Source organism: Diprion similis, chromosome 14, assembly GCF_021155765.1.
Source record: "Diprion similis isolate iyDipSimi1 chromosome 14, iyDipSimi1.1, whole genome shotgun sequence".
In the NCBI taxonomy this organism is placed as follows: Eukaryota; Metazoa; Arthropoda; class Insecta; order Hymenoptera; family Diprionidae; genus Diprion; species Diprion similis.
The window spans coordinates 13,617,735-13,643,603 of record NC_060118.1 but is presented as its reverse complement, the minus strand read 5'-3'; the positions used below and the strand labels follow the sequence as shown (position 1 = coordinate 13,643,603).

General features: G+C 39.0%; 1 protein-coding gene across 4 annotated transcripts; it reads right to left on the bottom strand.

Annotated features, from left to right (window-relative positions):
* Positions 1–1,632: 1,632 nt before the first annotated feature.
* On the bottom strand, positions 1,633–25,740 carry LOC124414528 (thyroid receptor-interacting protein 11-like). Of its 4 annotated transcripts, XM_046895485.1 has the most exons (13): positions 25,421–25,740; positions 25,133–25,212; positions 22,844–22,918; positions 10,402–10,569; positions 10,198–10,305; positions 9,710–10,115; positions 6,884–9,610; positions 6,399–6,502; positions 6,179–6,278; positions 2,973–3,054; positions 2,684–2,876; positions 2,463–2,558; positions 1,633–2,376 (listed from the first exon to the last, which is right to left on the bottom strand). In XM_046895485.1, the coding sequence occupies exons 1-13, from the start codon at positions 25,521–25,523 to the stop codon at positions 2,224–2,226; spliced, it is 4,395 nt and encodes a 1,464-aa protein (XP_046751441.1). In that variant the 5' UTR covers positions 25,524–25,740; the 3' UTR covers positions 1,633–2,223. The 4 variants fall into 4 exon arrangements, with proteins under 4 accessions (XP_046751441.1, XP_046751443.1, XP_046751442.1 ...); XM_046895487.1 differs by lacking the exon at positions 10,402–10,569; XM_046895486.1 differs by lacking the exon at positions 22,844–22,918.
* Between the last annotated feature and the right edge of the window lie 129 nt (positions 25,741–25,869).

The following is a 25,869-nucleotide window of genomic DNA, read 5'->3' as shown; positions in this document are numbered from 1 at the left end:
AAGTGGAATAATTCATTGGAATATCATCGGCACCCTGCGGATTATATATAATATCCTGCTACATCCTGACGCCGCAAGAGTAAGTCGCATGCCTTTCGAATTGTTTCCTATTCTTCCTCCATCTACGTCGCACGTGGCATGGCGGTAAAACCTTTATACAATAATACACTGTAATATGCGGTACATTAGAAGTTTATAGATGAAGAGTTGACACGTCCTCTTCTTAATTTTGTTATACTTATAATTAAGGATAAAATGAATCTCCGTTATTAACACATTATATATATATGGGGCATTCCAGGTCAATTTGACAAGGGTCTGACCCTCACCCTCTCCAATCTGAGTCTTAATGACCGGAGGTGTTTTTTTTTTAAGCCTAAAATAACATCTCCAAATTTTTCTCAGATTTTTACCAAGCCCCCTGACGCCCCCAGGTGATATTTTCGAAAACGGTCAATCGGACATTTTTAAAAATTATTAAAAAATTACATAAATTCTGTAGGCAAAAAGAAAAATATCCCAACCAAAATCGAAATGGACAGGCAAAACGGTAATTTTTTATCAATTTTTTTACCGAATAATTTTTTTTTTTTAGTAATTTCGATTTTTTTCGCATTTTTCAGGATTCAATATATTTTATTGATTATATAGATTATATAGGAAAATACATTGAATCCTGAAAAATGCAAAAAAAAATCGAAATTACTGAAAAAGAAAATTATTCAGTGAAAAAAATTGATAAAAAATTACCGTTTTGCCTGCCCATTTCGATTTTGGTTGGGATATTTTTCTTTTTGCCTACAGAATTTATATAATTTTTTTCATAATTTTCAAAAATGTCCGATTGACCGTTTTCGAAAATATCATCTTAAGGGGTCGGGGGGCGTCAGGGGACTTGGTAAAAATCTGAGAAAAATTTGGAGATGTTATTTTAGGCTAACGAAACACCTCCGGTCATTAAGACTCAGATTGGAGAGAGTGAGGGTCAGACCCTTGTCGAATTGACCTGGAATGCCCCATATATAGTTTAAGAGGAGGTATAGAGAAGAAGAATTAGATTGTCTGTTCCGTAATATGGAATAATTTTAGTAATAAGGTATATAATAATACATATACACGTACGTTAATTATAGCTACCCCAAGTATTAATTTTGTTGCATTTGTTGAAATATAACGCCGACTAAAATAGAGGGTAAGCGCAAATCGCCGAAAATCGTATTGCAGCTGATACTAATATAATTATTTTAATAATATTTTTGAGAAAAAGAGAAATTTTAGTTGTCTATTATAGACATCTTTCTTGTTAACTTTAGCTGCGTCTGAAGATGTCGCGTCTTTGACTTTTTTTTATCTCGCCGCTGTGTGAGATGGCCGCAAATATGTCCTTGAATTTTCGGTTTTAGTCACTATAAAAGGAAAAGTAGTTGTAGTCGTAGAACTGATATTCATACGAAGTGATTATTACACCAAATGATTACTTATTTTGAAATGTAAAAACACATGAAACTATATAAACGATCAGGGAATGTGGTTTTAAGAATTAGAGAGGCGAAAAAAAAAATTGATACGACTAGCAAGCATAAAATATTCTCCGGTTTCTAATAATTGTAAGGAATAATTATGTACACAAAATGAAATTTTTCAATATAAACAAATTATTATTCTTATCACGGTATAATATACAGTTAAATAATCTTTATTATACACGTTTTAATACAAATGTCAACAAATTGATTGTACGGAATTCGGATGATGGCTTATTGTTCATTATATTTCGCATTCCGTGTAATTTTTTTCATTCATCGAACAGTGAAAGAATGGCGCATTTCAAACTTTTACAACTAAGCTTATATGAGAATGATAATAGATATTCATACAAGGGCACTGAATCCAAATAGGAAGACGAATGTGCAGTCGGTGCTGAATAAGTTTGAAATTTGCGATTTTGAATTTCTATTCATTACATGAGCAATTGTTCATACGTTATCTACACATCGCCTGAATTAACTTTAGAACAATTATCTACAAGATTATCTATACGAGTCAGAAGTCAGCACCCACAGTATTCTCGACGAATTACAAATTTGAAATAAATCGGGTGTATTTCTGTCCGAATTGATTCTAATATCGACCAAAAAAAAGTTTACAACGCAATTCTTTCTTTTTTTTAGAATGTGCGAAGTAAAAAATAATAATGTCAAGTTTCTGAGAACAAGTTCAATATCAGCTGTCCTTCAGAACCTCCTTTAGAATTGAGCCGGTATTTCTGGCAGGAACAAAATCTGGGAATGTTGGCAATGTGATATTTGATAACAGTAGGGTTGATTGAGTAGACGAAGAGGAATGTTGTCTGCTGTGACCCGGGCGAGGTGGAGGCTGTGAGAATAGAAATTTTACGTTAAAAAACCAGAATACACATTTGACAAAATGCAGACGTTAGACATGAAATATAATTTATTTACAGTAGTAGATATTGGTAGAGCCGGTAGTTGAGCTTTTGGCTTGGATTCACTTTCCAAAAACCTGACGAACGCCGCAGATAACGACGCCTCTTGATCCTGCGGAAGCGTTAAAGTTTTGTTAAAATTTTCGTAAACCGTAACATTTGGATTTGTAGATCTTAAATCATAATTCTAATTAAAAAATGACGAATTGAAACAAAATACGAGAATGATTAGTTTACTTTCGACTGAGCAGCCCCTCCGCTTCGCAGTAAACCAGCAAACCAGCTGCCACTTGCCGCAGGGCTATTCAGTCCGCTCTTCTCTCGGTCTGATTCGTTGAAATCTAAAACGGTAGCCAATACTCTGAGTACCGATAACTTGTCACCAGTTGCTGACGACACGTAGCCGAGAACTAAATTCTTCACGAGAGCCCTGTAAAAAATACAACATATTATTGTGCGTCTTGTGACGATCTTATTAGAAGATAAACATGGCTGAACAATTAATTGTGAAAAACTTTTTACAAACCTGTCTACTTTTCCTTCGCCACTTTTATTTGCTCCTTCTATTCGATCATCCGCAGTATTAACTAGTTCTGTTAACCGAGCAACTGTAAAAAACAATGTATTACTTTTAAATGGAACTTTAATCAACGAAAATCAACGATTGTTAATTCGGTTTGGTTTGCCAATCGACCAGAATATTTGCGTACAATAAATTTGAATAAAAAATTGTGACTGCGTCATACATTCGGTCAATGCATTTCTGCATTACTTCAAGTTTACCGGTCGATACTTCAACAACAAGGAAATTGATATTGAGCACGCTTTAATTTATATAATGTGTGCATTCGGCCGTTGCGTGGCTTCAGGCTGGTAGGTAATGAGACCATAAGCGCAAGTATAACACAAGTACTGGTTGTCGTGAAGCTACACCAGTACCTGATGTAATACTCACACTCACAACTCGGTTAAACATGCTGCATTCTTCTCTTGTCATGCCATTTCGATAAAGTATAATTATATTGATACATGCTGCTAAAAACAATAATATCATATTAATGTGCGTTTTGGGTCACACTCGTTACCTCAAGCTGGCAAACGATACTACTCAACAGTATATATACATAATCGTGAAACAATGAAACGATTTACATTTTTAAAACTCAATGAAAATCTATTAATTTCAAATCAGAGTCATTCCACGGGTTCATTTCGTTCTCAGTACTTTTAAACCGTGTTAAGATTTCAGAACTAACTTTGTGTGTGAAATGGAAATATGCATTCAAATTTTTTTAGTCTTTTTCTGAGAATTTGTAGGATAGTAGTAGCGGGTGGGAAATCCCACGAGGTAATATGAGCTCCTATAATCAACACGCTCACAGTTACCGCATGAGATTATCCACTCTGTCGCTACCAAAATATTCTTTCATTTCTATCTTTGGTTAACTCTATGTAAATCTAAATTTCAGGAAAGTGTATATTTCTCCTCTTTTGTAACTTTCATTTATTTTTCATTAAAGGATTCTCACATTTAATTGGTGTAGCTTGATTCGAAATTGTATTGTTTAATCTCAGCCCAGCATTGTATTTACTTAATCTGACAACAACTGACGTATTACACGAAAATAAAATATTCATGCAAACCATGTAATTGTATGTTAAATATTAAACAGTTCTAAGATTCATAAACGACCGCACTCGACGATTATTTTATACTGTAATATACGACTTACACTTTCATCACACATTTTAATATCAGTCAAAACTCTACTATTTATAAAATTATTAAACAAAGTAATATTGAAAATAAAACTGTCATACATCGTGCAATAAATTTCAGGACAAGTTAACTTCGCTGGTTTGAATAAGATATATTTAAAATGAACTATGTTAGTTTCGGTTCATGGTTGGAATGAACGTCGACATAGATATATTGTTCAAACTAGCCGACAGTCCTTGAATTACCTAACTACCTGCTATCTCAAGGAATATGTGCATTTTAACTGCAACGTTATTATGTAAGACTTGGTAATTACATAAAATTGCTACGTTACTGATGTAGGGCGTGCAACAAGAAGAAGAATATTAACTCGATAGTCGATTGAAATTAACGCTGTAAAAAGATGTGGATAAATTATTATGATAAGAAAACAGAAAAAAAAAATATGAATTCATATGAATTCAATATGAAACAATCGTTCAAACATTACATAAGAATGAATAAGAAAAATATATTCCAATCGATATAATAAAAGCTTTGCTTAAAAATTCAGCATTTACTTCACCTTAAAAATGTGCAATGTGAGATTGTAAGTAAAAATTCTAATAAATATATCAACAGCTTGTAGCTATTACAACGTTAACTGATTAACGTCTAGTTTTTCCGATACTGCCATTCGGAACGTGAGACCCATGTGATAAAGTAATAAAAAAAGCAAGATCCTAATTGTATCGGGTTTAGGCGAAGATATTGAGTATAAACTTCATGACAAAAAGGGATCATAAAAGAATGAAAATACTTTGAAATATACTGCTCTATAATAAATAATCCTGTAAAAATACCTCCACACGAATATGCGATATAAAAACAACTTATATTATAATGGATAAAAAATCAAAACGAAAAGTAGGAAAACCGGCACCAATGGCAATGCATGAGCCAGACGAGATGCTGTTTAGTGTGCAAAGGCGTCGGACCGGTTCGTAGCCGGATACCAGCAAGAATCCTGGGCTAGTTCTTACAATCCCAGAATTACCAGCTGATATTTGACTACGCCACCGGACTATTTATGTGCTTATTTATTTATGCTCTTTCGTTTACTATTTTTATTTGTGTATTAGTCACAGGCCACAGCCAAATTGATGCTCTCTTTTTTTTTTTTACAAAAAACCTTGCTAGGATATGTTTCGGGATATTCAATTAGTATTTGGATGTCTGAGGCTACCGCAAATTGTATTGCTGAAATTTTCAGTAAAATAATACTAAACGTTTACACAAAAATGTTTGTATGTGAAAAAAATTTTTTTTTGTCAAAATATTATTAGTCTTACAGTTTGTCTACTCGCTTTAGGCTCAGCTTGCAGGGTTAATTTAAGAATCAAATTAAAAGTAGTCGTAACTTTCGATACATCAAATTGGATTAGAATAATTGGCTGCGCCACCCTTGTTGTTGGGTCGTAAGTTTGGCCACTAATTTTTTCAGATTTCAAATCACTTCCTGCGACGTTCCCTGTGCCTGCGCCTTATAGACAAACCGTCCTCTTGTTGTATAAACTTATGTGTATATTAGGGTGTCTCTAATTTAGAGTGTTGACGTATCGTTGCCCGAATTTTTTCCCAGACAGTAGCACTATTGCCAACTATAAATCTGAAAAAATTGGGTGATTGTTTTCTAATTATTTGAAGTTGATTTGGAGAGTGGGGCGGTAAAAATTCGTCAACAGCCTAAATAAGGGACACCATAGTGTGTATGGCATAACTAGTAGAGTGTGAATACGAAAACTGAAAACTAGACAAATCAAATTCCAGTTCAAAAAGTGATCACCCATTTTTGCAATCAAACTTTACACATTGACTTATGTGATTCATAGGTACGTAGAATTATATTCTACACTCTACAGTTTACAATAATGCTCCAATCAACAATCTTCATGCAGATTTTATCAAAACCAACAAAATGCAGCCAAATGCAGAATAAAACGTAAATTCATTCCGGATAAAAATCAAAATACCTTCTTGTTTCAGTTCCTCGATTCTTTCAGTTTTTTTATCCAGTTGTTCGCTTAGTCTTGACGCTGCTTGCAAGCATTCTTTAGCTTCCAACAATTGATCCTGTTGATAAAAAATTGAAATAAATGAATCAGTTTTATGGTAACAGACGAATATTTTCTTCTGTGTTTGCAAACGGTCTGTTTAGAAGCTGACAATAATCATTACACGTTAAATGCTAACCTTGAGATTGGTAATTTCGTCAGAAAGTTCTGCCTGTCTTTCATAAGAATCCTCAAGCTGTTGTCGTAATTTTTCTGTTGCCGATAGGATGTCTTTGTCTTTGTCTAAAAAAAATATATGTCATTAAAGAATTTATCTATGCTTTCCGAAATCTTCAGAATTTTCATTTCAAAGGCTGAATTATTGACGCTTGTGAATGTTGATATTTTTCCCGTTATCGCTGGTAGCTCAGAATTCAAGTTTTGTTGACGAAATAATAAAAATTACATTGTAATTTAAACAAAGTCTAACGTACGCAAAACGAGATCAGTGTATTTAAGATCAATGAAACGTGACACACAAATGGTTACATTACTCTTGCGGTGACAAATATGAGCAAAAAATGAATAGCAAAATCTTATCTCACAAGCATGATAAAAGTAGAGAGTTTATAATTCCGATAAGAATCCACCACCAGGCGTTATGTTATCTAATGTGTCTATTACCTCTTTGAAATTGTTCCAAAACAATTTGCAAATTGGTGAGAGAAGCTGAGTGTGCCAAAACCTTGTCTTCGGATATGGATAATTTCTTTTGTATCTCATCCCTCTGTTGAACAATAAGAGCCATTTGTTGCTGTAACGTTTCGACTTGTTGATTAGCCCGGATACTCGCAGAAGTGTAAACGGTAGAACTATTCTTGACCCGTTCTTCGGCTTGCATCAATTTCGTTTCAAGTTCCTTTTGTTTCTGTTCAGCTAAGAGAGCTTCCTCTGTATAACTCGCCTCGATTTCCATTAAGTGAGTTCTCAATCGGTCCAATTCCTTTCCTGCCGCCGCCTCTTTCTTCTGGCTCTCTACAAGTTGATTTTGCAAAATTCTATTGCTAGATTGTTCCTGGACCAAAGCTGCCTCCAATGCGTTGCACTTCTCGTTAAGAATCCCTGCTTGAGCTAATTGGACAGAGTGCTCAACCACCCCGCAGTTTTCACCATAATTATTCGACTCCTCGAAGTTCTTCAGTCTTTGACGCACGACTTGAAGCTCGTTTTGCGCCCATAGAAGTTCAGCTTCTTTTTCTTTCACTGCTTCCGAAACCCTGTCATGTTCCACCTTAAGTTTTTGATTATTCGTTAGCTGTTCGTTTACCAATTGCGTCAATCTTTGTATCTCAAGATGGTATTGGACGCTCTCGTTATGTTTTACTTGAACAAGATTCACCAGCTCGTCCCTCTCCTTTTTCATAGCCAGTAATTGCTCCTCGTGCTTACCGTCGGAGCTTTCGGTCCTGCTTGTTGATCTAAAATTCTGTATCTCGGCATCTTTCTCTCTAACCAGCTGAGTCAAGCCATTAATAGTTTCTCTGGCCATCTCTGCTGAATCTTGATTACTTTCTAACAAAGATTTCTCCGTGCGGCAGTGCTTTGCGTTTTCGGCAATTAAAATTTCATTCTCACGCGTCTTTTCCGCCAATGCGTCGCGGACATCTTTCATCTCATCGCTGTCTCTCCGCATCTCTTCTAGCGTAGCACTAGCTAACTGATTCGATCGTATATCTCTCAATTCCGTTTCTAGTTGAATACATTTGCTTTCCGCTAATCGTAGCTTTGCTCCTACGTTTCTCAAGTCGTTCAACTCGGCCTCGAGTTCGCAACATTTTTTCTCAACCGTTAACAAATTCTCCGCTTTGCTCTTAACAGACTCCAATTCAATTTTCAATTGTCTACATTGATCTTCGCTATCTTTGTATTTTCCTTCGATACTTTGAAACTTTTCTAAATTTCCTTTCAATATTTTCAATTCATTTTCTAATTCAATACACCTTTCATTCTCAGTTTGTAATTTCTCCGTGACTAACTTGCAAGTTGCCAACTCGTTTTCAAGTCTAACGCATTTCCCTTCGTTGACATGAAGCTGTTCTAAGGCCTCGGCAAGTTCCGCCGTTTTAGCACCGACTTCTTTTTCTAGGGCGTTATATTTCTGCTCAAGCAGTACCATTTCCGTGTTTAAGAGTTCTATATTGTCCAGTGACTCGTCCTGAGTCGCTCCCAGCTGATCGAGCAACGAAGAATTCTCTTTGACCAACCTCTCGTTACTGTTTGACAATTTTTCTATTTGACTCTGCTGGATCTCCACCTGACTCAGTGCTTCGTCCAACTCTTTCCTCATATTTGACAAATCGTATTCTAGGTCAGCCACCTGGTTAGACGTACCGAACGAAATTTGGAGTTCCTCTCTTTCCCGCAATGCGGTTTCAAGGTCACTCTGCATTCGACTTTCCGCATCTTGCAGCGTTTTCATTTCGCCTTCCAACCGCTTTTCATTCGATACCGAACGTCTTGAATCCTCTCGCAGACTTTCAAGTTCCAATTCCAATTTTTTCGTCAACTCTATCTGATTTTTAAGTCGCTGTTCCAACTCACTCTGAGCTATTTTCATTTGATCAATCGTCGTGCGAAGCTCGTTATTTTCGTCCAATGACCCGTGTAATCTGCGACTTAAATCCTCGAGCATGTTCTCATTGTTTTCGACGTTTTTCGAAGCACCCGATAATTGTTGCTGAGCGATATCGAGCTGCTGTTTCGTGTTCCTCAATTCGGCTTCCAGATTCTCTTGGTTCCTCAGCGTCGCTTCGATGTTGTGCACGGCCATTACCAACTCAGAATTTTGTTGTCTTGTCGCGGTATTTTCCGATTGAAGGCGTTCGATTTCTTCCTGCAATGACTCGGTCTCGGTCTCCAAGGAAGCAACCCGCTCCTCGCTCGCCTCAGGAATCGATGGCAAATTAGACTTCAGATGTTGAATTTCCGCAAGCAACGAATCGATGTTGAGCTGCATGTCGTCGCATTCTAATTGCAGGGATTCTTTTATCTCGGCAACTTCTTTCAGCTCCCTACTTACCTCGGTCAACCTTCTTTCAAGCATATCTTTCTTCCATTTACTTTCCACGTACTTCTCGGCGACGGTTTCGAAGATAGATTTGTCGTCTTGTACCTCGATTTCCTCGCTCCTCAGTATCTCTTTTACCTTTCTCGACAATTCTTCGACCTCTTCAATACTTGTCGAGGAAACTGCAGCAATCGTATTGTTGTTCGCCTCGGCAAACTGCAGCTTGGATTCGACGGTTTCGAGTTTACTCTGCGCCTCGTTGTATTCAGCGTAAAGCTGCTCGTAAGCGTTTTGAAGCGTTTGATGCTTATTCTGTATTTCATCTTTGATCGATAAAACTCTCTCTAGAATCAGATATTTATAAGAAATTTAAATTACTAACGGGAATTGTTACATTTTTATTCAACTATCACGTCATGATAGTTTCACAACAAGTTTCATACCAACTGATTCCGAATGCTGTTGGTCCAGTTCCACGATGCTGGTATTCAGACTGACGTTTTGCTCTTCAAGCTGAGCGATTCTCCTCAGGAGCTCGGTTTCCTTGTTCGACGTGTCCCCGTTAAGTTTGTCTTCCCTCTTAGCGGTTTCATTGCCGTTATCGGTCTTCAGGCAGACCGATTCAAACTGGCGTTCGTCATGTGTCATACTTTTCTCATTCACGTCAAACTTCTCCTCCCGCCCCGTAAGTATTTCCTTTTCGTTTTCGGTTTCCAAGGATTTCAAAGCTGCCCGAATAAGGTCCAACTGCTCCGTTGAACCCAGCTGTGACATTATACCACGAAAATCATTAACCAGAACAGCTTCGTCCAGCTGAAGACGTTTCATATTTCGTTCGGCTTCGCGATTCTGTAAAACAGATGAAATTAATTATTTCTTCTGCAAATTATACTCAATTTTATTTACACAGTCGGTATAGGTATATACACACCTTTTCGCCCATCTGAATGATACGGTTTATCATGTCTTGCTTCGCTCGCAGGAGTTCCGTTCTTTGGTTACAATCGAGAACGTCTTCCTTCGAGCTTTGCGCGTTTACCTGTGCGAACATTGGTTTGCAAATCATTAAATCAGACATCGTTCATCAGAGATACGAACGGATCTTTATTTTCCGAATAATTAAAACGCATCTCACCCTCTGTACAGTTTTAAGTTCCGCTTCCAATTCGCGAATTTTTACGGTGGCTTGCGAGAGTTGCTCCTGAAGGAGTCTCGTTTGATTATCCTTTTTCGCATCACGATTTTTCGCCGACGGAGGGTCCCAAAAGAAAGCTGAGCCGTCGTCATTCTGATGGCTACCGTCCTGGAAAATATCGACACGTATAAACGTACGAAATAAAACGTAATGCAAAAATCCGTATTATCGCGATTAGTACTTGTGTATCGCAAATAAGGTGTAGCGAGAGAACAGAGCGAAGCACCTGCGCCTTGTGTAATTATAATTACCGCAGACGACGATTTATTGAGACTCTCGAGGACGAGGTCGGTGCGGAAAAACTTTACCGTGGCCGGCTTATAAGGCTGCAACTGCCATGCATATCGGCGTCGCGTTATCGGTTCGTTTCGTTGCAGGGGTTCGGAGGTGAGGAGGGGAAACCGCGGAAAGGCAGCAGCGCACTTTTACATAAGATCTCGTGTCGCCTGTCGAACAATGCTTTCTGTTTCTACCTTAGCGCACGATATCAATATGCGCAAGGCACACAGGCGCAGATGCGTAACGCGCCGTGCAATTACACACTTGCAATAAGAAGGCATTGAGTTTGCTTTTTCAATTATTTTTTTTAACACTTTTTTTCTTCATTTAGTATTTCGCAAACAGCAGTCCGTACGTACGTACGTACGTACGTACATACATAGGTGATTAAATAAAAGACACCGTTTCATCGGAACTCGTTTTTTATCATCTCGCCTCGTTCCGTTCCAAAAAAGAGTGAATCATTGCGGCTCCGAATATAATATAAAACACCTGCATATATTGTAATAGAAATAATGTAATACTTCCTCATTTTTTACTTGTGGTTACACCGTCACGTTTATCTTCAACGCGAGTTGTGATCGATTCTCGTGAATAAAAAACTAGATACTCCGAGACGATTTGGTTCGGGGGGGGAAAAAGAAATTATTCCTTTCGAAAGCCGATCGGATATCGGTCGCAGTAAAAGCAGCAGCAGCAGCAGCAGCAGCAGCAGCAACGGCGACGGTGGCGGCTGGATGTCAACGTCGGAGACGCGACACATGTAAAATCGTTCGTGACGCCGCGACGGGGTCGATTTCGAACGGTTTATGCAAAGACGCGTTTCCGAGGTTCCGCCGGTCTCCGTGTGCCTGCATGCATGCCGGTTCAAAGGAATACAAAATAAATGGTTGGGCAAAGACTGATGAATATGAAAGGAGGCTTCCTTGGGTCAGGTCAAGGAATAATGCGTCGTTTGACTTGCATGACGAAGGAGTCGGGCTCCAGCCGTGGCCGAAGGGTCGCCTCACGCCTGCTAAACTCTGCGCTCCAAATCGCCTTCCATTCCGCCTCTCACGCACGATCAACTCGCTTACGATTAGCGCCGAGCGTTTCGCGGGCTTATCGCACGATTACTGACGACCCGTATTATACGCTTCGAAGCCGCTTTACGCACCCAACGCACGCCTCTCTCTCTCTCTCTCTCTCTTTCTCCTTTGCCCATTGCCTCCCCTACCCTGCACCCCGCTCGTATCAGGCTTACGTGGGACGGCGGACCAGAGTGCAGGTAAAACGGAACGAGCTGCACACCGCAAGGCAGAAAATAACAACGCGCAAAGCCGCGGGTAACCCGGAGCGACGAGTTTAAGCCTCGTTGATAGCGAACGTGGGAAAGGAAGTCACTATCAATCCGGCCGCAGGCGCGGAATCGTTGGGATAAGGTGTAGGAGGCGTAACGTACGCGAGCCGCATGCGGGAAACTTGACTGGAAAGTTGGGGGAAGTTCGTTCATTTTCCTTGCCTCGTTTCCCGTACCAGTTAAAGAATACAAAAAAAAAGCCGGTTCTCGACGCAGATTTCTATTATCGACATTTTACCGACACTTAGCGAAGACACAAACCTTTTCTCCTTATCCTCAAAACTCTAAAATTCAGGGAATATCGCTCATTTTCTTTTCCCTACTCTTTCTGCCGCGTTATAGTAAAAGCTGCTCGACCCGCGCGTTCTGCTGCAGCCTCACGACGATGCGAGTATGTATACGGGAAGAAGGCGGTGAACAAAACGTCATTTTGTACCGTCTTGCAGCATATTTACACAGCCCGCGTCAAGATATCGAAGAGGTATGCCAGTTGGCTTTGTTGGCTCAGTGTTTTCTTTTCGTTTTCTTTTTTCTTTTCCTTTTTTTTTTTTTACCCGTTTCTGAAACACACGCGGTGACCCGAAGACTCGCGGGTCTCTCACCTGTTTCACGTCCGTGTGTAACTTCCTCTCGCTTTTATTACATGCGGGTCGCAGTTGATATTTGCCTAGTTTAAATTCTCTCGCTCGTTTCTATTATACATACCGAGTGGATTGCCAGTTTCTAAATATTTATTTACATCGTAAGCAATTTTCCATCTATTTCGTTTCGATCCCTCTGTATACATATATTATATATGTACACAAATTTTCTCTCTTCTTCTACCGCAGCGATGAAATATATGTATTAACAACCCAGCAGCAGTACAATGGTTTAAAATTTGATTAAAATTTCTTCCGCATTTATAAATGAGAATCGTAATAAATTGTGAGTTTAGATCTGCACCTTGGAATATACGCTATATAAATATATATACGTAAGAATATCGGTCGACAATAATCAACGGTTCCCGTCCACCGTGTATACGTAGGTACATGCAGTCAAGTTTAATCGCGCACGGTTGACAGAACCTGTAGATAAGCCCGGTCTGGCTATGATTGGCTATGCGACTATACTTGTGCCGGTGGTCTATACCTAGAATCTACGTGGATTCCTCGTAGATGATTATACGCGCGTGTACTCCACCTACTTATGTTACACATATTACCTGGTATTTGAGAGAATCTTTTATCATCAATTTCTTTTTTCTTTCCCTTTATCCTATGAATCCTTAGTTAATAACTTTTGCAAAAATCCTGAGTCAAACGAAACGTGTCAGCTCAAGGAGGAGGAGGAGGAGGAGGGTAGGTACTAAGAATAACGATTCTCCGACTAATTTGCTGAGCGAATGGCAAGATCAGTTTCGAATCATGGCGCCTTTTTGCAACATCGCGAAGCTTGTGTGACGTATATAGTATAGCTACATACAGCGATTAACGTTGCTTAGCTTGCACTGTGAAACGGGACGCGCGGGTTTCTACTTAAGATCAAGTACCACAGGTACATGCATGCATACACCGCATGTCTAACCAACCATTGCGCGTGTTATCTAACGAATGGAATATAAAAATGCAGAGAAAAGAAAAGGTGCAAAAAGATCAGAGCTAGGCTGGTGCAGCAGACGTTAAATTCACACTTCGGTCCCTAACGCACCATTCATTGCGGTATATATCTACGTATTCATTACATACCCATGAAACCCAAGGTACAACGTATGTACCTAAGGAAATTAGGTATTAGCCAAGAACACTTGGCCGCAACGACGAACAATTATTCATATGCACACGCGTGTTGTTGCGTATAACGCAAGGAACGGTATATAGACACACACGTGCGGTATACATAGTTTTCTATTTTATCTTCCCTACCTCCTCCTCCTCTCCCTTCTTCCTTCTTCTCTCTTTCAATTTTCTCCGCAACCTCGAGACTCTCTTTTAAGTTTGTGCCATGCACCGAGTGCAACGTGCGTGCACATCGTCCAACTCAACTCCTCTATTTAGCCCTCGACTCCAAGCCTTGGACAAACGCGTGAAGGTATGTAACATGCGTATACAAAACGTACAAACATACGCAAGTCCGTCGTCGCTGCTGCTGCTGCTGCCCTTCTGCAAACCCATGCCTGCACATCTATGCGCGTGACACATGAATCGCGAAGGTGGCTTGCTTGCGACGACGACACACTTGTAGGCATACAATACGTATCTAGATATATATATATATTATATGTGCTACATTCATAGGTACATACGTACATACGTTCATACGCGCGGACTGTTTAATAGCAATAATAGTATAATAAACGCGACACGACAACGCGAGCGAGCAGTGACGTAACGTCAAACGCGATGCACATGCGGTGCTTGCTCGCTCGCTAGGCGACGACGAGGACGACAAGGACGAGGAGGAGGAGGAGGAGGAGGAGGAGGAGGAGGTTTTTATTGTATGTACGTATTAATATACCTATAGAGAGGTATTTAGCGCTGCCAATGAGTACACGACATACATTTGAACGTCGGTATTAATACATTATACATCTGTCGCGTAATTTATTATCTATTTTTTCATTTCGGTTTCTTTCCTATACTTCCACGTGATACGTACTACACGGAGATGAGAAAAAGAACATTTTTGGTGAAAAATACAAGTTTCTTTTTAGTACACGAATATAGCCAATTTCACTCTGCTTAAAGTGATTTTCACTGTTTCTAAAGTAAATACTCCATTTTATCAAGTATGTATCACCAAAAAACTTGACGTAATTCTTTTTTCCTGTAGTGTTTTAGTAAAATCTGCTATTTTATTCTTTCCGTACATCTATTAATAACGTATAATCTATTTTTTTTTATTCCTGGAATTTGTTCCTCCAAGTCTCATTGTGAAATCACTTTGCTCGCTTAAAACATATAATAGATACGTACAAGGAATCCAAGAGCGCTAGAATGGATAGAAGAGATATCGTTATATCCTGTACTTGAGACAACGACATACGCGACTAGACAGACGTCGTTGGGTGGATGATATATCCGAAATTAAGAGTCAGCGCGTTCCTCGGCGACAGATAAGTAAAATCGCCTCGAGAGTCCCGCGAGCACGAAGAGGCGAGTCCTCGTGTAAATTGCGAACGAGTCGAAACGACGGTTTGCAAAGTGAGGAGATAAAGTTGGTTCAATAAGTTCGTCGCGCTCCTTTGCAGTCTGACACGTATGACAAGAAACTCATGCAGCATGTGGGTAACGCCTGCAAGGTATATACATATACCTATATATTACAGGTTGTACATATGTACACAGGGAACAATGAAGAGTTGGAGAGACGGGAAAAGAGAAGAGAAGATTTGTCACCGACTTGTTGCTTTTGTCTATTCAAGAGAAAAAACGAAGGAGGGAAAAAAAAACTAATAAATAAAATAAAAAAACGAACGCAACTGTACGGTAACGCGTACTTGAAACAATTATTACGTGTGTCGTTATAACGTGTAACAACTACTGCATTACAATATCATTGTAAAATATTTGCAGAAATGCCAATGCGAATTATTATTATTATTATTATTATTTTTTTCATACAATTTACTTCGGACTGTATGAATAGTGTTTTTTTTTTCTGATGATACTTTTTTGTCGCAAATATGGAACGGAGTGAATAAATAAAAAAAAATTTCGTGTCGCGCTCGATCCGATGATCTGTAGCTCACTGGTCGTTCTTGATCTTTGTACGTAGAACGTACGCGTTCGCTTATAATAACGCACTATGTAACTACTGCATGTATGTAATACGTATGGTAACGTGGATGTGAAAAGTCTATTTCCTTTTCTCTATGGAGATCTATGCCGCTAGGTGCAATCTCTCGATCGAAAGATTTTTTGCAGTATGTAACTAATATAAGTATATATACCTATACGTTGTGTTTAGAATATATATAAAAGAAATGGAAATGGAACGAGGTGAGAAAGAGAGTTGTATAATATGCGCAATAATTTATATGTATAGGTATACGAAATAAATAAACATGCGACAAATCATCATCTTCAAATGGTGAGAATTTTTTCAACGTATATTATGCGTTGTTGGCAGAAAGAGAAAAATAATCGAAAATGGCGACTGTGAGGTGTAAGCTCCGTTTTTCCTTTGCTAGTTTTTATACCCCCGTATACAATATACGTGAGAATACGTGAGAATATGTACTTCGTTGTGAAATATTTCGTTAAAAGCTGTAAACTCGATCCGTGTCGTATAATATATATATATATAGGTAGGTTATAGGTGGAAACACACCGCGTTATACCCTACGCTGCACAAAGCTTATGGAAATTTGATGAATTTATGAATGGATTACTATACATACATATGATATATGCATAACGGATTCATTATGCTTTGACCTGTTGAATTTTACTAACTGAATACTGGGTATACCTTACGCGGGTATCATTGATCGATCAGAAATTCGTTTCGACTATATCGATGTCTGTGATACCTACTTCGGAGGAAAACGAGGAAAATGATACATCGATCTTTTTAGCTTCACAGATAGATCCGTGCTTCGTAAATGTCAGATAGAGTTTGATTAATTTCGTTTTCTTCTTCTTCTTCTTCTTCTTTCTTTCAACTTGTGTAGGTATACTAGAGATGTGATATTTTATAGACGTACTACGAATACGTTGAAATTTATGACTCGTTCAAGTTTGAGTACTAAATGATGCATTTTACATATCCGTCGAGTCACAGGATGGAATTAGCGTTTTATTGTTCGTTTTTTTTTTCTTCTTTTTTTTTCTCGTTTATGCATATGTATTAGCTTTTTTTTTTTTACTCCGGCCATTTGCGCGGCTCGTTGATTAGCATGTTTAATTTGTTTTCCACAGGTGCTCCGTTATTAATGATGCTATACAAGTTACAATAATAGAAACTTTGAAATTTTTTTTTTTTTTTTCTTTTTAAAGGATGTAAAATTTACGTTACCTTTCCGTCTGCGTTACATGCGTTGTACTTTGCATCGAGAGTATATCAGGTATACCAACTTCAGCCGCATATATACATATAATTATCTGTATGTATACATACTATATATCAGTAGCAAAAGTTACGTACAATATTCGATATCGACAATTTACTACACGAAATAAACAAAGTATATGTATAAATTATGTACATACGTCGGTTATATTTGACGAAGAAAAAATGTAATTTCGGATATTGAAAATTTAATAAAAAAAAAAAAAGCGTCAAACAAGAATCGATAATAAATTTTCGCTTCTTCGTCTTTTCAACGTAACACTGATCACTGCCGGCTATCCTCTCAATAATCGAATCGTAATTACCATTTCAAAAAATTTTTCAAATGAAATACGGTGTGTGAATTAGAACGACCACGGCGAGGCGAACCGCGAGACGCTTTCGCCGCGACTGACTGGCTCTGCGGCTTGCAAGTATCGCGGTACCGGCGTCGTCGTTCCTCCGGAGGAACATCCGTTCTCTTCGTCGCGTCCGGTCGACAAGGAGGAGCCTCCGTAGCATGGGCATGGACATGGACATGGGCATGGGCATGGGCATGCACTTGCGGAGGTGACGGAGTAACTGTGCGAGAGAGGCGGCCTCACGAGGGACGAAGCCAGGAGCCGCGTGTAATAATGCCCTGTGTAACCTGCACGTTGGTATGTAGTATATAAATACATATATGCATACACAGATACCTATGTAGGTGTAAGAGACACCCGGCTGGGCAGCAATAACGCACGTGCGAACCAAATATATAAGCTATCTTATCGGAATATTTGTCATTCTCTAGCTGCGTCGACGTCGTCTTTTTCATTTTAACCTTTATTTTTTCTCTTTTTTTGGACCTTTTGTTCCTCGCGCGATAACGAGTAGTAAGTAACGATAATAATAATAATAATTGAGTGAAAAAAAAAAACAAACAAACAATAACAACGACAACAACGATAATAATAATAATGATATTACATTTTATATAATATATCATGATACGAAATTATACCGCCAGTCTTAAAAAGAATGGACTCCTAATATTATGCGTAGCATGGTTAAGAGACAAAAAATAAATAAATAACAAAATTTCATATCTATCAACGATATATATACAAAGTCATTGAGAATTGAGTTATTTGCGATGTATTGCATAATTGCGAATAATGATCTCAGAGAGACACGCGAGATGGGGATGTTTTTGTATAAAGTACAGGGTGATTAGTGTATAAGTAACATATAACGTTTCATCCGCGCGTAACGAAATATGGAGTATTATTATTGTTTAAAATTTTTTTTTGTATTTTGTAACACACTGCGGTGAAGTGAAATTATTTCATAATAGGATGTATAATAGGATGCATCAGCTATATATCGTGTATAACGGAAAAAAATTAACGAGAATATTGTCCGAGGCGGTGTTCAATCGATGGACGCGTCTCTCGCACACAATCGAAATTGTTTCTCTTTCTCTCTCTCTCTCTCTCTCTCTTAGCGACAAAGAACGAACGCGTTAAAAGTATGCGACTCTATGCCGTATACGCATATGTACGGGTATGTATATCCGACTTACAATCAGGCTCGTTATTCAACGTTCAGAGCCCACTTCGAGATCTGGGTATGACCCCCGCTGCCCTCCGCCTCACCGTGTCATTAGAATTTCCATTAATTTGCGTTGCTTATATTTTACGCATGTATAAAATGCCCCGCGATGCTACACGCCTGCGTAGATACTACCTAGATACTAACGTATTAGAATAAACCGGGAGGCTCTTCGACGAACGCGCAGGGCCGATCGAGAAAACACACACGTTGTGTGTCACATCGCAACGGCGCCGGTTTCTTTTCCTCTTTCGACATCCCTCACGCATAAATTTTACCTTCTCGTTATACTTTCTTCCCTTGTTTTCTACCGCATACTAATCCTCCCTCCCTTACTTCCTTCCTTACTACTTTGCGCTATAGCTTGCAGCCCCCATAATGCGCGGGGTATTTCGCTTTTAGCGCAAACTACAACCTGCGGGCGCAGCTGGTGATCAAAGGCTACAATACAATGTGTCCGTAAAAGTGGACGTTAAGGGGATCCCCTGGTCGATTTAGACGTGTCGTGTGTATGTTATATCTCCAAATATCGAATTCCATGTATCTCGAATTCTAAAAGGACTCAACAACCCCATTTTATACACAATTCTAAACAAAAATACTTCAATAAATTTTTGTTTCACGCAGAAATAAATAAATGATACGGATTCATCCCATTCTTTGTTTCTGCGTCAAATGACGATACAGTAGACTCTCTTTGTCCAGAATTGCATATAGAACGAGGCTGTCAAAGATAAATGGATTTCGATATTTGAAGATATATACGTAAAAGTCCCCTTAACTTTTTGATAAAAACGACTTTCGAACTCACGCGAGTGTTTCGTGATCCTCGTGATCATCGCTCGCTGCAACTACGTAGTCCCGACGACGGAGCAGGAACGGGTGGAAGAATTTCGGCTGAGAAACACTAGAAATCTATCTTCCCTGGAACACTCGATGATCCTAGACCTTGGATAGGCAGGGACAGGCTCCGGCCTCCCCAAAGCTGGCTGCATTTATAGCCGACAGGGGAACGGGGTAGTCATAGTCACTATCAAAAATTTACCCGGCAAACCTATGCGTTACACCATCGCCTATCACAAAAGCTCGCTTGTCTCTCTGCTCGGGCCGTTATCGCGGGGAGCTTTTTCGCCCCGCTTCCTCATTCGGCGTTCAAGAACAACGAGCCGAACGGCGAATCGTCCGCAGCTGTCTAGCTACGTGCTTATTATACATGTACCGGCGTTAGTGTCACGAGATATCGGTGCAACCTGGGTAATATCGATTCGAATTCTCGACAAATTACCATTTTACGTATATATAAAGCAACAACCAAGACTAGGAAATATCATATTTTAATATCGCTTCAATATGCGGACACGACAAACGTCTGACTCTCCCACTATTTCTCATTTTGTTTAAAAAATTGTTTTGCATTTTTCACAACTCGGAAATATTGCCCTGAATTTTTTTTTACACTTTTTATTAAACTGCTCAATTATTTACAAATATTCGAAGTGATTTTGAAAACGACCGTTTTTCAAATTCTCGAAAGATTCTCAGATATTTTATTTTATAATCTAAACACTTCAATACTATGAAGAGCCGATTTTTTTTTTTTTTTTGACCAGGTAAAATATCTTTTCAACGGTCTAAAAATTACTAATTAATTAGAAAATTTCTAGACCATTTCCATGATAAAGGAAATTTTGTCTATTATTTTTTGGCAGTTGCATAAAAATTTTTTCAACAAAATCATTGTTTGGTTTTGCATGGAATTTTCAACAGGCTTTACGAAGCGGTTGTGTAGATTATTTGTTTTTCAACCAAAGTGTAAGGACGAACATTTTTTTGCCTCGACAAATCTGCGCCACCCTGGCTATACATCATCGTTTTTACCGCGAGCTATTTTTCGATAAGAAAACGGAAATGTCTGGCATAAAAACGTCGCAGGACTTCCGGCTCCAGGTCAAAGGTGAACTCTAGCTGTTTGCCTCCGTCGGGGTTGACGTCGAAGGAAGGAATGCGTGATGTACCGGTTCACTCCGACAAGTTTAAAAACAGAAACAGAAAACAGAAAAAATAAAAACAATTACGCTTGCGACATGAATGTAATAACGCAAAGGTCCAATGCGCCTCGAAACATCCCGCGTGTCTACAAAAGACGCGGGTTTTTAACGTCAGCGAGAATGTCGTGGACTCGCCTTTGTTGGTCCAAGATACGAACCACGTATGTAACCGACTTTTAAGCCTGCACGCCCTTCGCCGACGACGGAGATGGAGATGGAGATGGAGATGGATATGGAGGCAAACATTAGTAACGAATTTGATGTCAACTCTTCTCTCTCTCGCTCTCTTTCAAAGTGACGTAAAGAGAGAACAATTTTACCTTGTATAATAAAAGAGAAGAAATTATCTCCGGCACGGTGTTTTAAACCGAAATTATGATTGTTATTCGGGTGGATATGCAATATAGCCGGATAATGAACCCTGAGAGCCCGCATTTGGAAAAAAACACACGCGGGGTGGGACGCCAAAGGGGCGACGCGACGACACGTGTGTCGTATAACCGTATAACTACACGCACAGTTTCTGTTCTTGTGTTCTTCTCTGTTTAACATTTCGCCTCGGTTTATCAGCTGCAGCCCCGAGCCTTTCAGAGCTCCCGGTGTATAATCCGACACGAAAACGCCGCTCGCTTCGCAACTTTATGTACAAGTATAGGTACTATAGGTACTTTAACAACGGTTCGTTTTGTTTGTAGGTAATTGCTAAGGTTGACGTAAGATTTATGTTTGAAAAGAAAGTTCTGGGCGCGTACGGTAATTTCGCGGTTCCGACCTATCTTCTTCTTCTTCTTCTTCTTCTTCTTCTTCTTCTGCTTCTGCTTCTGCTTACTTTTTCTACCGTATATCTATTTTAAGTATACCTATATACCTACTAGCACAAACTATACGTGTTTTTTGCGCAAGGCGATATTCTTGTATATACAAATACATAGGGATGCAGGTAGATATGTTTTTAACTATATGTAGATTAAATTGATCGAGTACAGATGAAAAATATTATAAAATTATCTATGATTTTTTTCCTTCCGAATCTAAGGAACGTAAGCCTTTCCGTTATCTGATTAATTTCTTCCAAGACATACTATGATGATAAAATTAATTTCTCTACGAAAAATTCGTAGAAACTGCAGAAGTAAAAAATAAATAATAATAATAAATAAATAAACATGCAAGACTAGACTATAAAAAATAGGCGGTCTTAAAATTGGCCAGTGACGACTGCTGCATAAAACAATTTTTGTAGTCAATTTGGTATTCGAACGTCAGATGATGGTGTTGAATTGACGATACATACATTTATTTTCATTTCAGATTGCGTTTTTGATTTTTTTTTTCTGCGATTGTGAATTTATTTCCGAATTTCAAGAAATTGCCAAAAAATGGTGTACGTGCTTAGATATTGTTTTATAGCTATCTGCCGGACAGTTTAATTAACCGTCGCAGCTGCACAAAATTGATAAGTTATATTTGTCTAATACGTGATGACTAACTGATCAAAAAACATTGATCGTCAGAGCAGAAGACTGGTCGTGGGGTTAACTTTGACGTTGATGTTTGCAGATAAGATGATATTTGGTGATAATATCTACATTCCGAGCTGCGTACATCAGCGTCACAGTTTACCTCACGACCAGTCTTCTGCTCTGACGGTTAATGTTTTTGAACGAGATAGTCGATTGAAAAAATGTGAAGAAAAGTGAAAAATTGAATGAGCGCCATCTTGGACGTAACGTAGAACGTTCATCTTTTGAAAGAATCTTTCTTTAAACCCAAAAGAAAAAAACTCTTCAGAGGTTGCCATTTGGGTGAATATTGGCAAATTATTTTTTCCTTAGACACTCTAATATACGTGTTACACCGACCTATATAGAAATGCACGTACAACGTTGTACGATTACTTGACTTTGTGATTTAGGTTGACATAGATGAAAAAGAAACGTGATAACGTTGTTCGAAGGCGCGGTGCAGCAATTCTTCTGATTTGATTGGCAGAGCGTAGAGCGGGAAGGAACAAATAGGAATAATAGTAGAGGTGGAGAAACTTTTACGTATATAGGTAGGCAAACACGCTTTAAACTGGCTTACTCACCGTTTGCGAATGCTGGGCGTCATATTCCAGAACAACTTTTTGAAGCTCGCTGTTTTGCCGACGAAGAAGGGAAATCTGCGACAAGAAACATGCGGGATATGTAATTCTTGTGTTAAAAATTTTCAGAAAAGATAGTTTCACATTGTTACTGCCGTGGAACACGAGATAAAAATACAGAGAAATAATATTATAGAAAAGTTTCAAGTATATAATACCTGTCGTATAACATTTATCTACGTACATATTATACCATTTTTTCCACACTTGTTACGTTTTAAATACACGCAGAATTTATTTTCAATCATCATACCCGAAAGACTCACATTCGGGTAGAAAATGTTACTTACTGCTACAGATACGTGATTTGACAAACAAAAAATGAAATAAAATAAAATAAAAAAAACAACAGGCCGGTAAAAGAACTCCCGCGGAAATGGTTTGGAGATATTTTTTCCCCGCCCTGAATCCCGCATCGTTGAATAATTTAAATAGCCTCTATCTGTCGAGCGTACTGTATTGTATGTTACATATATACAGCGACTACATCATGCGCTGACGCATCCATACTGTAGACAGGTATACGGTATGCGCGAGAATATATATATATATGTGCAAAGATTTTTGGCAAAGTTTCATAAACATATTGTAATGAAACTGGTAACAGTCGAGATGCGATTAATCGTCGCTTCGAAGGGTCCTTAAAAAAATTAAGGAGCTTCTTGATGAGACTGTAAAAACCATGAAGTATCAGCTATACGCAACGTCAACGTCACGGAACATTAGAAAGAAATTCATTATTTTGCAACAATCTTATAACAACGTTCTAGGAGTTTGCTTTTGAAAAAATATGGGTATATTTGGTTCGATATGATTTACTAGATTTCATACAATTCTAACGGTGCGTAACGACACAAAAAAATCCGCTGCGTCGACTGCGCGAAAGAGAAAAGAAAACGAAGAATAAACAAACCAAAACCGTAATGAATGATGAATAAGGTATATGTAATATGTATGTATATAGTCATCCTGCGTCGTCTGGGACTTAAATATTGGTGTCCACAATCAGGAGGAAGTCCGGTTAGTATAGTCTATAGAAAAGGTGAAGTCGAGCAAGCTGTAATATAGCAAAGTGGCCCGCAGTGCCGCGCGAAGCGGAGGTTGGTTAGAATTTTTGTTTGCGCTCGTTATCTCGGGTTTGTACTGCGATAACCCCCCCCCCCCCCCCCCCCCCCGTCACCCTCACCTTCGCCACCACCACCACCCGTCTCTCCCCTCTCTTCAGGGCCCCCTTCAACCCGCAAGGTGAACATCGGTGGACAAGGTATAAGCCGAGTATTATACCTACCTGAACGAATAATGCTATTTTCAATTCCATTTTTCTTACGATATATATAGGAAGAAGGTAGATCAGGAATCCGTTGGTCAGTTACTTTAATACTGAACCGAAATTTTTGATGTATTAATAAAATTTATCGATCTATCAATGTTTTATACATCGATATTGTAACTTGATCTTTCTAAGAGATTGAAGATGAAACTTTTTCTCATGTTCTTCCCACACCCTAAGAACAGGTTACATTACGGATATGTATTAACTGTAAGTCTACTCGCACGGGGTATTGTTATAGTTCTGATAAACGGCTCAATGTCGTTGAAATGCTGTAATAATTTATTGATTGGCATTTACGGAGCGCAACTACCACGAAAACCTCGGGGTGGGACAATCCATGGGAGGAGAATGGAGAGAGAGAGAGGTGAAACGGGGTGAGGAGATAACGACTGATAAGCGAGCCGCTTGTTTGCGTTACACTCAGTCATGGTTATTAGGGAAAGGGACATCTGTTAAAATATTTTCTAATCACCGAGGCATAGACTCGCTGTGCTGCTCGGCATCCCTTATCTCCGTCGCACCTAGGGGTGCCAGAATTACGAACGCATATGCCGGTGGTGTAAAATAGTCCTTTTTTCAAACTCCCTTACATCCATGCCACATACCCTCTTCCTCGTCTTTCTTATACGCTCTCGCGTTGCTTCCACATTCTTCTTATACTCACCATCAACTAGTTTCGATTCTATTTTATCTCTGAATTTGAAATTTGTCTATTCCAAATCACCCTTTGACACACTTTGGAGTTTCAAAGGTCTGCATCGTTCATCTATTTCTGTTGCGTAAAAACGTTTCTCAGACTTTTTGAATCTCCAATTTGTATCTCTGCGCAAACGGGACACGTTTCAAGGCGGATAAAAATGCGACGAAAAAAAGGAAAGACGATCGTGTATTCCTCTCACCTCTGCATCCTTGGATATAAGCAACTCTTGGAGTTGTACACATTTCTCGTTCGCTTCGATTAGCTCCTTGCTTCGTTCGTCTGAAAATTAGTAATATCAAGGAATGTATTCTCTGTATTCTGTTTGAAATTCCCGCGGTTGAGCAGGCGTGACGTAGAATTGAGACGGTTCTCATTGGTTGATAAAACAGAGACGTGCATTGACAGTAGCTAATAAGCGCTTATTTTGAGCACTCGAGAGCTGCCTCAAGGCTCAGGTATTTCACAAGGGGATCGGAGGTCCGTTTACCTATTTCCTCGACGATTCCTTCGGAGAGAACCTCTTTGGTGAAACTCGTTATTTGACCCTTCAAATTCGAGAGGCTAGACAGACCGTCGCCGAACCACGCCATTTTACACGTCGACACTGCTGAGGAACTGAACGTACGAATATTTTAGCATTATCATTTCACTGCGAGGAGCTGAAACCGTTTACTCTCCGCACCGATGCATCGTTCGATTCTTTATCTGGCAGACCTATTTTACGTATCGCGTCCACCTGACGTTTACAAAAATCGTATGACAGATCAAAATACACTCCGTAATGTATGTATACACAACCTGCTGATCCCGCAGGTTAACCAACCGCAACGAATCCAATACTGGCAACGATGCGGACGAAAATAACAGCCGCATTTATACATACTACGTATAATGTAACAATCAAACCCATATTTCTTCACGTTACTTTCAGCAGAA